We start from the raw sequence: 13,100 nt of genomic DNA, 5'->3' as shown, positions 1-13,100 counted from the left end.
CGTACCAGCATGGTGCTTTGTTTCCAGTCAGAAACGATGATAGTGCCTACCTCTTATTGTACTGGTATACCGACAGTGTTTACTTGGTTGTTTTGCTGGAGATTTGCTCCTGTTACAAAAGCTGACTCGATTTGCCTTTTTTCCTTGTGTAAAAAACCCTGGGCTTTGAACATGTGATAATCCACTGATGCAAGCCGAAATTCTAAGCGAGTGTTTACCTTCTCGCAGTCTCTGTGGGCACTTTCTCGGGGGATCTAGTTGCCTGTCGAGGCAGCAAGTCATAGGCACCATGAAAGTTATTGATCCAACCTTGAACACGTTTCCACCACCTTGGGCATGTTAAGAAAAGAGAGCGATTCGAGATCATCTTCCACTTACGAGTCTTGATCATTCTTACAAAGTAGGATTCAGAAGAAACTTCCTGGCACATACATTAATATTAAGGGAGCCATCGAAATGTGACTAAAACCCCTGAAGTTGGGACTATACTCGGCAATGTGTGCACTGGCAAAATTCAGCTCCTAGAAGGTCACGATCATGCTAGAATTTGGCATGCACAATCTAGCACGGAAGGTGTGAAATTAACATCGCCGACGTAGTTGCCCGTATGGATGACGGAGTCGCCAAAGGCGAAGGCGCGAAGGTATGCTAGCTCTTGCGGCTTTTGGCAGGAGAGAAGAGATTTGAGTGTTGTGGACTTCGGCCGTGCTTGATCGTACTGTAACACGTACCTAAGAGGCTAAGACTCCTCGTTTTGGAAAATGAAGTCGTCCTGACCCCGCAGATTAACCCGTAATCTAATTCTACCCTTATTTTCTTGATAGGGACCCTTTGCGAAGGATTTGACTAGCCTCTGATGCCGGGATCAGAATCAGACCCCATCGTCCACGTTCCTAGTCACCATCACCACGCCTTGTCACGTAGTCCACGTCTGTTAATCTGAACCCTTTTCCAAACTCCTCTTCCCAGCTTGTTGTTTCCCAAACCATCGGCGCCTAATTAACCCCTCTGATTTAACCCCTCTGATTTCACAGTATAAAGGCATCGATCGCATGCCTCCCTTGAGCATCACCAGTTCATCACTCAACACCTACACAAGGACATCACACGACCGACCATCCTCAAGCCACAAAAACCACAGTGATAGCAGCTAGCTACGGGGCACACAAATTCAGCAACAATGGCTCTGGCTGTCTGGAGAAGCAAGAACAGCACGACCGAGGCCGCCGTCCAGAGCAGGTACTTCGTCCTCGCCGGCGCCGTCAACGGGGGAAGGACCCCAAAGGGGTACGTTCCGATAGTATTGGTCGGCGGCGGCGACGAGGGATGCGCGGAGGAGAGGGTCCTGGTGCACGTCGCCATGCTCAAGGAGCCGTGCATGGAGGGTCTGCTGGAGATGGCCGCGCAGCAGTTCGGGTACGGTCAGCAGGGCGTGCTCAGGATCCCCTGCGACGCTCGGCAGTTCCACCAGATGATGGTTACTGTCCACGGCAAATCCAGATCATAAACTTTGATCATTTGCATAGTTGCATCAGACAGTTCTTTTGGTTTCCTGATCTTGTGCTCGGTGATATGGAGTATTAGAAAGCAAGGCCCAGCTTAACTGTATTAGTTGGTGAAAATGAGTAGTACAGTAGTGATAGCTCATTCCATTATTTGATCCACTTGTATACAAAGTCAATTGGTTTATATGTGAAAGGGTGCACATCAAGATGTAATGTATGTTTTAGCAATATAGATCCCCCTCTACTTTTCTTTTCTAGAAGGGGCTAAAAAACCCCAATCTATTAATTAAGAAGATAATTACTTAGTAATTAAAGTAAAAAAAAACTAGAATAAAATTGTACAAACACGACCGGCGCGCGGAACCCGCACACAACAAAAACTCCAGCCACAACGCTAAGGAAGAACACAAGCATCATTGTGGTCGCTCCTCCTCGAGCAAGCGAGTCCGACTTCAACATCGACGACCACTAGTGTGGGGCGGTCGTCGCAGCAAGTACATAAAGCAAACTAAAAACCGCTAAACTGGTATCCTCTTCATTTGAGTTGTTAGGAGATGGCCATTTGAATCCTTTTGGGCAGCCCATTTGCGTGCAAAAGCACACTATCTAATATAGTTATAAGTGACACTTATTTTGGATTTTGCACACGACGGAAGCGGGATGCTAAGACTTCCATCCAGCCACCACTAAGTGGAGTGATGAAACTTCTATGTCAACCTCCGTCGAAGAGGAAAAGAAAGAGAGAAAGTTGACTAAAGATCTTGAGATCAAGCACGGCTTGGTGCTCACAAGGTTTCTGTGTAACTTTATATATGTAGGGAGGCGGTAGTGCTCGAGTTCTTCCCCTTGGCACCATGTCTGCCATTGTCCACCCGTTCTTAGGGTGAGTTGCTCCACCTCGGCGTCGTTCAATTCAAGGTGAGAAAGTGGAGTGTTTTCTTTGGAGGTGGACGGATGGCATGGCAACTTGGCTGGCCGGAGGGTTACGATGGCATGAGTTCCCCTGTGGGCGTGCTTCACCGACATTGCTTCTTCTTTGGTCGAGCTACATGGCAGGACAAGGGCTTTGAGGATTAAGTGGCTCTTCATTTTTTTTCTTCTTTTTGATGTGCTTGTTGTATTTGTTACATGTAAGCTGTTTTGCAGCATTTGTAAACTCAGCCGTAAAAGGTTTTATCATATTAAAGTCAGGTTCGTTGAGCCTTGAATCTAAAAAAAAGTATGAAGGAGATATCTTGGGGATAGAACATGAGAAGGAAATAAAGCAGATATTGTGGATATACCCTGAATATCCAAGAACCAGATGCATTGCATGGTTATAGGGGAGGAGTTTTAACTGTGAAACAACCGGTAGAAGTACTGAGTAGATGCAGATTTCTCATTACAATGGCGATATATGCACAAATAGCATTGCACAAGAGCAGCTCCAAGAAAATGTAGGATTCTAAAAGACAAGTTAGAGCATCGATTCTAAAAGACAAGTTAGAGCATCTCCACTCGGCACCACCATTCGACGTCCGACAAAGCCCTTTTACCTGCCGAATGGGGTGTGCCAGCATATGCAAAATTAGGGGTTGGTGGGGGTGGGGGCGTTCTTCCCAGCCGTGCCCGCCCCAAATGGTCTTCCAACGCAAAAACTTAAAATAAACGGTTCGCGCCCAGTTACGGCGGCTCAGTTCATGACATAACGAGGAGAGTTCATCAATCACACTCGTCCAAATCGCCCATATGGCGCACAAAAAAAAGGCCGCTATGGCGGTCCTCACTTGTAGGCCGACTCTTGTGCCTCATGCGCCTCTTCCTCCCTGGCCAAAGCCGTCGTTGGTGTTGAGCTTGTCCCTGCGGCTGGAGGTGCCAAGATCAGCGCGCGTTGCTCCTCGTACCACGCCCGCATCTGGGCGTCCATGGCTCTGGTATCTTGCATCAGAAGCACCAAGTCCTTCTCCCTTTTCACGGCGGCAACATTGGTCTTCAGGAGGGCGATATTGACGTCTTGCTTCTCCATCATCATCGACCACCTCGCGTCGTTCTTTTGTTCCCTCGTCGCCACGGCAGCCGCCTCTCTCGTCGCGGCTGGGCGGGTAAATGGGGAAAGAATTAGAGGGAAAACGAAATAATTGGAGCCAAAATCATTCTCTCACGCCGACACGGGTGGCCTGCCCTTTTTCACCTTCCACCGGTGACCCCGCTAGCCCCCGGTGGGTTGGGATCCGCCTGGGGGTGCCTGGTCCAAAATTAACTTTGGGGGGGGGGGGGGGGGGGTGGCTGGGCCTATTTTCCCGCCGGCACCCCCATAGCCGTTGGGGGGGGGGGGGGGGGGCGAGTGGAGATGCTCTTAGATAAGATAAATGAGCTAACTAAATACAGTTATTTCATGGAGGTGCACATAAGCACATGCCAAGAAAAAACAAGAATGTGGCGTGCACAATCCAGTACGGAAGGTATGAAATTGATATCCGACACGTAGTTGTCATTGGCGAAAGCTCTTGCGGCTTTTGGCAGGAGAGGAGAGATTTGAGTGTTGTGGGCTTCTGGCCGTGCGCGATCGTACTGCAATACGTACCTAAGACTCTCCCCCATTCTTTAGAAATTATGAAGTCGTGCTGACCCCGCAAATTAACCCGTACTCTAGGACTCTACCCTATTTTCCCTGATAGGGACCCTTTGCGAAGGATTTTGACTAGCTTCTAATGCCGGGATCAGAATCAGACCCCAACGTCGGTCCACGTACCTAGTCACCATCACCACGTCCTGTCGCATAGTCCACGTCTGTTAATCTGAACCCTTTTCCAAACTCCTCTTCTCGGGTGCTTGTTCTTTCCCAAACCGTCGGCGCCTAATTAACCCCTCTGATTTCACAGCATAAAAGCATCGATTGCATGCCTCCCTTGAGCATCACCAGTTCATATATTTCACTCAACACCAGGACATCACACGACCGACCATCCTCAACCTCAAGCCACAAACCTCACCACACTAGCTAGCTAGCTTACGCGGCACACAAATTCAGCAACAATGGCTCTGGCTGCCCGGAGAAGCGAGAACAGCACGACCGAAGCCGCCGTCCAGAGCCGGTACTTCGTCCCCGCCGGTGCCGGCAACGGCGGGAGGACACCGAAAGGGTACGTTCCGATAGTGCTGGTCGGCAACGGCGACGAGGGATGCGCCGAGGAGAGGGTCATGGTGCACGTCGCCATGCTCAAGGAGCCGTGCATGGAGGGGCTGCTGGAGATGGCTGCGCAGCAGTTCGGGTACGGCCAGCAGGGCGTGCTCAGGATCCCCTGCGACGCTCGGCAGTTCCACCAGATGATGGTTACCGTCCACGGCAAATCCAGATCATAAACTTTGATCTGCATAGGTGCATCAGACGGTTCTTCTGGTTTCCTGATCTTGTGCTCGGTGATATGGAGTATTAGAAAAGCAAGGCCCGGCTTAATTGTATTAGTTGGTGAAAATGAGTCGTAACAGTAGTGATATAGTGCTCATTCCATTATTTGATCCACTTGTATACAAAGTCAATTGGTTTATATGTGAAAGGGTGCACATCAGGATGTAATTTATGTTTTAGCAATAGAGACTCCCCTCTACTCTTCTTTTCTAGAAGGGGCTAAAAAACCCAATCTTAATTAAGAAGATAATTACTTAGTTAATTAAAGTAAAAAAACTAGACTAAAATCGTACAATAGCGCGGAACCGGCACACAACGAAAACTCCAGACACATCGCTAAGGAAGAACACAAGCATCATTACTGGTCGTCGCTCCTCCTCGAGCAAGTGAGTCTGACTTCAACATCGACGACCACTAGTGGCGTGCTCGTCGCAGCAAGTACATAAAGCCAAACTAAGAACCGCTAAACTGTTGGGTATCCTCTTCATTTGAGTTGTTAGGAGGTGGTCATTTGAATCCTTTTGGGCAGCCCATTTGCGTGCAAAAGCACACTATCTAATATAGTTATAAGTGAGACTTATTTTGGATTTTGCACACGACAAAAGCGGGATGCTAAGACTTCCATCCAGCCACCACTAAGTGGAGTGATGAAACTTCTATGTCAGCCTCCGTCGAAGAGGAAAAGAAAGAGAGAAAGTTGACTACAGATCTTGAGATCAAGCACGGCTTGGTGCTCACAAGGTTTCTGTGTAGCTATATATACGTAGGGAGGCGGTAGTGCTCGAGTTCTTCCCCTTGGCACCATGTCTGCCATTGTCCATCCGTTCTCAGGGTGAGCTGCTCCACCTCGGCGTCCTTCAATTCAAGGTGAGAAAGTGGAGTGTTTTCTTCGGAGGTGGACGGATGGCATGGCAACTTGGCTGGCCGGAGGGTTACGATGGCATGAGTTCCCCTGTGGGCGTGCTTCACCGACATTGCTTCTTCTTCGGTCGAGCTACATGGCAGGACAAGGGCTTTGAGGATTAAGTGGCTCTTCATTTTCTTCTTCTTTTTGATGTGCTTGTTGTATTTGTTGCCTGTAAGCTGTTTTGCAACATTTGTAAACTCAGCCGTAAAAGGTTTTATTAATTTAAAGTCAGGTTCGTTGAGCCTTGAATCTAAAAAAAGTATGAAGGAGATATCTTGGGGATAGAACACGAGAAGGAAATAAAGCAGACATTGTGGATATACCCTGAATATCCAAGAACCAGATGCATTGCATGGTTCTAGGGGAGGAGTTTTAACTGTGAAACAACCGGTAGAAGTACTGAGTACAAGAAGATTTCTCATTACAACGGAAAAGATAAGTTAGAGCATCTCCACTCGGCACCACCATTCGACGTCCGACAAAGCCCTTTTACCTGCCAAATGGGGGGTGCCGGCTGATGCAAAATTAGGGGTTGGAGGGGGGGGGGGGGGGGGGTGCGTTCTCCCCGATCATGCCCACCCCAAATGGCCTTCCAACGCAGAAACATGCAATAAACGGTTCGCGCCCAGTCACGGCAGTTCATGACATAATGAGGAGAGTTCATCATCAATCACACTCGTCCAAATCGCCCATATGGCGCACAAAAAAAGGCTGCTACGGCGGTCCTCACTTGTAGGCTGACTCATGTGTCTCATGCGCCTCTTCCTCCCTAGCCAAAGCCGCCATTGGTGTTGAGCTTGTCCCCGCGGCTGGAGGTGCGAAGATCAGTGCGCGTTGCTCCTCGTACCACGCTCGCGTCTGGGCGTCCATGGCACTGGTATCTTGCATCAGAAGCACCAAGTCATTCTCCGTTTTCACGGTGGCGACATTGGTCTTCAGGAGGGCGATATTGACGTCTTGCTTCTCCATCATCATCGACCACCTCGCATCGTTCTTCTGTTCCCTCGTCGCCGCGGCAGCCGCCTTCGCCGCCTCTCTCGTCGCGGCTGGGCGGGTAAATGGGGAAAGAATGAGAGGGAAAATGAAATAATTGTAGCCAAAACCATTCTCTCTCGCCGACACGGGTGGCATGCCCTTTTTCACCTTTCGCCGGTGACCCCGCTGGCCCCCGGTTGGTTGGGATCCGCCTGGGGTGCCGGCGGAAAAAAATGTCATCCCGGCCCAAGATTAACTTTGCGTGGGGGGGGCGCTGTTTCCGCCCGCACCCCCCATAGCCGTTGGGGGTGGGGGGTCGACTGGACATGCTCTTAGATAAGATAAATGAGCTAACTAAATACAGTTATTTGATGGAGGTGCACATAAGCACATGCCAAGAAAAACAAGAATGTGGCATGCAGGATTCAGTACGGAAGGTATGAAATTGACATCCGACACGTAGTTGCCATTGGCGAAAGCTCTTGCGGCTTTTGGCAGGAGAGGAGAGATTTGAGTGTTGTGGGCTTCTGGCCGTGCGCGATCGTACTGCAATACGTACCTAAGACTCTCCCCCATTCTTTAGAAATTATGAAGTCGTGCTGACCCGCAAATTAACCCGTACTCTAGGACTCTACCCTATATTTCCTGATAGGGACCCTTTGCGAAGGATTTTGACTAGCCTCTAATGCCGGGATCAGAATCAGACCCCAACGTCGGTCCACGTACCTAGTCACCATCACCACGTCCTGTCGCATAGTCCACGTCTGTTGATCTGAACCCTTTTCCAAACTCCTCTTCTCGGGTGCTTGTTCTTTCCCAAACCGTCGGCGCCTAATTAACCCCTCTAAATTTCACCCTATAAAAGCATCGATCGCATGCCGCCCTTAAGCATCACCAGTTCATCACTCAAACACCAGGACATCACACGACCGACCATCCTCAAGCCCCAACCAGAAACCTCACCACACTAGCTAGCTAGCTTACGCGGCACACAGATTCAGCAACAATGGCTCTGGCCGCCTGGAGAAGCAAGAACAGCACGACGACAGAGGCCGCCGTCCAGAGCCGGTACTTCGTCCTCGCCGGTGCCGTCGAAGGCAGGAGGACACCGAAGGGGTACGTTCCGATAGTGCTGGTCGGCGACGAGGGATGCGCGGAGGAGAGGGTCCTGGTGCACGTCGCCATGCTCAAGGAGCCGTGCATGGAGGGGCTGCTGGAGATGGCAGCGCAGCAATTCGGGTACGGCCAGCAGGGCGTTCTTAGGATCCCCTGCGACGCGCGGCAGTTCCACCAGATGATGGTTAGCGTCCACGGCAAATCCAGATCATAAACTTTGATCTGCATAGCTGCATCTATCAGACGGTTCTTTCTGTTTCCTGATCTTGTGCTCGGTGATATGCATACGTACTGGAGTGTTACAAAGCCATGGCCCAGCTCAAATATTAGTTAGTGAAAACGAGTAGTACATTAGTGCTCATTTCATTTAATTTTTGTAGGGGATGCTCATTTGATCATTTGATCCTCTTGTGTACAAAGTCAATTAGTTTATATACATGAATGGGTGCACATCAAGTTAAGATGTATGTCTTAACAAGAGAGATTTTCTTACATAAAGGAAAAAAAAGTAAAGGTACACGTTTAGTGGTTTGCTTGGCATAAACGGCACAATCATCTATCTTAATGCTTTGGTATATTTTACTTAATAATTATTGTTACTCACGGTTGCGGAAATAATGGTTGGATTAAGAGGCTATTGTCACTTCTGATTTTCCAAATGTGGTGCTCATAAATCTCTTATTACTATTTTAATAAGTACATAATATTGTATTTTATTTATATATATGCATAGCTGCAGGAGGATCCTTGACCATGGTCTTTCTTCATACATTGAACAAAACACCAAACAAAATAAATTAGAAACATCCGGTAAACGTAAGATAAAATAAACTAGCAAGTCTTGTAGATATTTTCTTCACATCACTTTAGTAGTGCTTCCAAAGGTTCGATTAAACCTAGATCTTCTAGGGAAAAAAAGCTTACAATACTACAATCAACAATTCGGATCGAAGGTATCAGATCATAACTTTTTTGCCATTCTTTTAGGATCTTGATCAAAGCATACACCCTCTCATAAGCCGGATATTGGGAGCCCTTGAGGAATAACTCAACTCATTATAATCCCACACTCGTTGCGTAAATAATTCCATACAAGCAGCAGTAGGGCCTTGCCATCGTCGCGAGGTTTCCGAAGCTGGGTAGCTCGTGTGTTCGCATCCCGGTGACTCATCACCCTATGGCCCTCTCGCTTTCTCCTCTTTGTGAGACTCGCCTAACCAGAGTACCACCGATCACCGCCCGCCGTGATATGCCCGGGTGGCCCAAGTCTAATCTTCTTGATAACTTCTCTTCATAACCGATGTTGCACGCACCATTGGTGACCACCTGCGTGTATCATTAGTCTCTCTGGTCGCATATAGCTTCAATATGATGCCTCAAGAGGGGAAAACGCCACGATGTTAACATCTTCCATTCTAGGTATGACGAATCTAGGATTTCCTTGAAGCACTAGGTCATGAAGACGAGTATGCAACGACAATACCCCTAGCATATGTTGCACATGAGGGCCGCCCTCATTGGCCCGACAAAACTAGGCCCAACCTTCATTGAAAGTATCGCCTCTTGGGACCAAGAAAGGCCAGCCCAACTGCCTAGAGGTAGGTACTGCCAAAAGCCCATCCACGGAGGCCATCTAGGATCATCAGACCAAGAGCCTAAAAGATAGATAAAATGGGTAGTTTGTGTAATAAATTAGACAACAATAGTAAGTGGTACGTGCAATTTTCCACTCCAGCCGAAGTTTTCTTTTTGAGAGGAGTCCAACCGGAGTTGGTCATGCGTGATACTGTATATATTTAAAGCTTTCTACCCTTTTATAAAAATCCAAATCACGATGACTCCGCAAATCACCCCGTACTCTAGTACTCTGAATTTTTTGTTGTTGTTGACAATGACCCTGCAGATTACCCTGTACTCTAGTACTCTGCCCTGTTTTTTCTTGAAAGTGACCCTTTGTGAGCCCTAATGCAACGATCAGACCTCATTGTCCTCGTACCTAGTCACCATCAGCCCACCTTGTCACATAGTCCACGTTTCTTAATTAACGTGAACTCATTCCCCAATCTCCTCTTGGCCGGCATGGCGTCTCCGGTCTCCCAAACCACCTCCTAATTAGTAGCTCATCTGATCTCAAACTATAAAAGCATAGATCGCATGCCTCGATTGAGCAATATCGCCACTCACCAGGACACATTACCGACTATCATCAAGCCACAGGGCCACACCATAACATCGCAATACTAGCTAGCTACACGGCACACAAATTCAGCAACAATGGCTCTAGCTGCCTGGAGGAGGAGGAAGAACAGCACGGCGGAAGCCGCCGTCCAGAGCAGGTACTTCGTCCTCGCCGGTACCAGCGACGGCGAGAGGATCCCGAAGGGGTACGTTCCGATAGTGTTGGTCGGCGACGGCGACGAGGGATGCACGGAGGAGAGGGTCCTGGTGCACGTCGCCATGCTCAAGGAGCCGTGTATGGAGGGGTTGCTGGAGATGGCCGCGCAGCAGTTCGGGTACGGCCAACAGGGCGTGCTCAGGATCCTCTGTGACGCGCGGCAGTTCCACCAGATGATGGTTAGCGTCCACAGCAAATCCAGATGAGCTTTGATCTGCATAGCGCTACATGACTGCATCAGCATCAGACGGTTCTTTTGGTTTCCTGATCTTGTACATGTACTGGAGCGTTAGAAAGCCAAGGCCCAGCTCAATTATATTAGTCGGTGAAAGTGTGTAGTACAGGATAGTGAGAGATAGTGCTCATTCGAATATTTGATCCGCTTTTGCACGAAGTCAAATGGTTTACATGTGAATGGGTGGACATTAAGATGTAAAGTATATATTTTAACAAGAGAGATTCCTCTCGATTTTTTTCTCTCGAATGGAGCTAAAGCAAACTTAATTAATTAATTAGACAATTACCTAGTTAATTGATGAAAAACTAGACGAAAATCGTACAAACACGACCGGCCAAACCAACACACAACAAAAACGTTACACAGACACACAATCGGGGAAGAATACAAGCGTCATCGTGGTCCCTCTAGCTATACATAAGTAAGTATACAATGATGCTGAGGTTACATGTACTCAACTGCATATTTTTTTAGATCACCTTAAGTGCACTAATCTTCAATTAAGGGTAACCATGTCCGGTTTCTACAACACAAACAACTACCGAGAACGCACAACGCAACCTTGGATCCAAGGGTGGGCCATGATGTAGAACTATAAAAAGTTGGCGCTGCCAAGACTAACCGAGGAGATCTACCTGTCGCATGTCAATGTAGCCGCAAGGCCCTGTCGCCACAGCTATGAATCTACACCACAAACAGACAACAGTGAACCTGCGGACATGTTGCACAAGAGGCGATTACCAAAACCTTTCCGCGTAGCTTTGTCCTCTCACATTCTTATAGTCGGTGTTGCACACACCGTCGATGAGCATCTAAATGGGCCACTAGTCCCTCTGGCCGGATCCAACTTCAAAATGATGCCCACAAGAAGGAAACACGCCGTGTTGTCGACATCGTCCATTTTAGGGATGTTGGTTCTAGGGTTTATCCGAAGCACTAGGACATAGAGAGGAGAACACAACGACAACACCTCGAACAAGGAGACGTTGCCCACGGGGGCAGAACCTTCATCAAAAGTATCACCTCTTGAGACCAAGTTTTTTCCGGCCACACCCATTTAGAAGGCCCGTTGGCCTAGGATCCAAAATTGGAGCCTTGTGCCTCGGTGATAGGACGATCTAGACCGACCGAGGCCGCCGCCGAGGGAGTCCGGCGCCAAGGCGCAGCCACATCGCCGGTCTAAAGTTGGAGAAGTAACAACAACCTTGCCGATGACCGGAAGCCAGAGCAGCGACAAACACGGATGCGGCCAAGACACCTTTCTTAGAGAAACACTATGATCCAAAGGGAGGAAGAGGAAGCACACACGCCGCTGCGCCGTTGTATTGTCGGGGGAGAGGGAGTGGATGTTGGGGAGACCACCACCCACGCCTTGAACCTCTTCTGTTGTTTTTAGGCGTTTTGCTCCTGATTTTTGAGGTTTAAATGTATTTCGAAATGTAAAAAAATTCTGACAAAAAAATGTCATACAAACGTCACAATGTTCTATGTGTTTGCAAAGTGGTTTCACAAAAATCCGACATTTTTTGTGTGTTATGTAAAAAGACAAAATTCAACGCTAAAAAACTCTTCACGAGACTTTTTTTACACAAGGCACAAAATATATCGTTTCCTTGAAACTTTGCATGCGCACATATAATATCGAGATGTACTCAGGAAATTTTTATTTAGATTTTTAGCATTTTAAAATGTACTTTTTCCCGGTGGAGTAGTATATGCACCACTAGATCAAAAATGAATTTCCAAACTTCAAAAGCCCCGACAAATGTGAGAGAACAACCTGCATTAAGAGTGGCCTCTATTTTTGTTAGTAAATTATGGTTGAGTTGGTTTTCATAGTTACCTGGAATTGAGGAAACGGGTACAATTCACGCCAAAATCGCATCATCAAGCATCTCGACTTGTGCATTAAAAACCTACATTAAGAGCGCAACAACACCATAGACATCATTTTCTTTTTCTGAAGGATGATCAATATAAATAAGAGCAGCAAGCTGTCTCGTTAAAAACCTTCAGTCTCCTTAGGTACCGTGCGTAAGAAACTTGCTGCCCTGAGAATTACACAATATGCTTACAATCATCCGCGATCAACTCCCGCGCACAGGCAGGGGCTGCATCACACAAGACACCACTAAAATCCGATATACCTAAATGCACCAACACATGTGCCACCCCATTGCTAACTCTGTCTGCTTTGGCGATTTTTATATCATTGAAACTCTAGAACAACAATGTATAACACATAACAAGTTCACACGAAAATTTAGCAAAATGAAGAAGAGTCAAGAGGCACACGACTACACGAGCCCGTTCAAATTTCCATGATTCGCCCCTCAAATCAAATCAAATTAGCAAAAAAATAAAAAAAAGGCAGCACGGAGTTGGCCGTGTGTGATCGTACTGTAATCCGTACGTGTAGCTCGCACCAGTTTTACAAAGCAAAATCGTGCTGACTCCGCAAATTAGCCCGTACTCTGGTACTCTACAGTCTACCCTGTCTTTCTTGACACGGACTCTTTGTGCCTTGATGCCACGATCAGACATTCAGACCCCATCGTCTACGTACGCAGTCGCCA

General features: G+C 47.7%; 1 protein-coding gene across 1 annotated transcript; it reads left to right on the top strand.

The window, feature by feature from the left end:
* Window positions 1–1,180: 1,180 nt before the first annotated feature.
* LOC127329393 (auxin-responsive protein SAUR40-like) lies at window positions 1,181–1,507 on the top strand. Its single transcript, XM_051355920.2, has one exon. It carries the CDS (start codon window positions 1,181–1,183, stop codon window positions 1,505–1,507), a length of 327 nt encoding a protein of 108 aa, XP_051211880.1.
* Window positions 1,508–13,100: the final 11,593 nt, after the last annotated feature.

This window comes from Lolium perenne, chromosome 2, assembly GCF_019359855.2.
Source record: "Lolium perenne isolate Kyuss_39 chromosome 2, Kyuss_2.0, whole genome shotgun sequence".
Taxonomy (NCBI): Eukaryota; Viridiplantae; Streptophyta; class Magnoliopsida; order Poales; family Poaceae; genus Lolium; species Lolium perenne.
The sequence above is the reverse complement of the archived record's forward strand: the minus strand, read 5'-3'. Positions and strand labels throughout refer to the sequence as shown.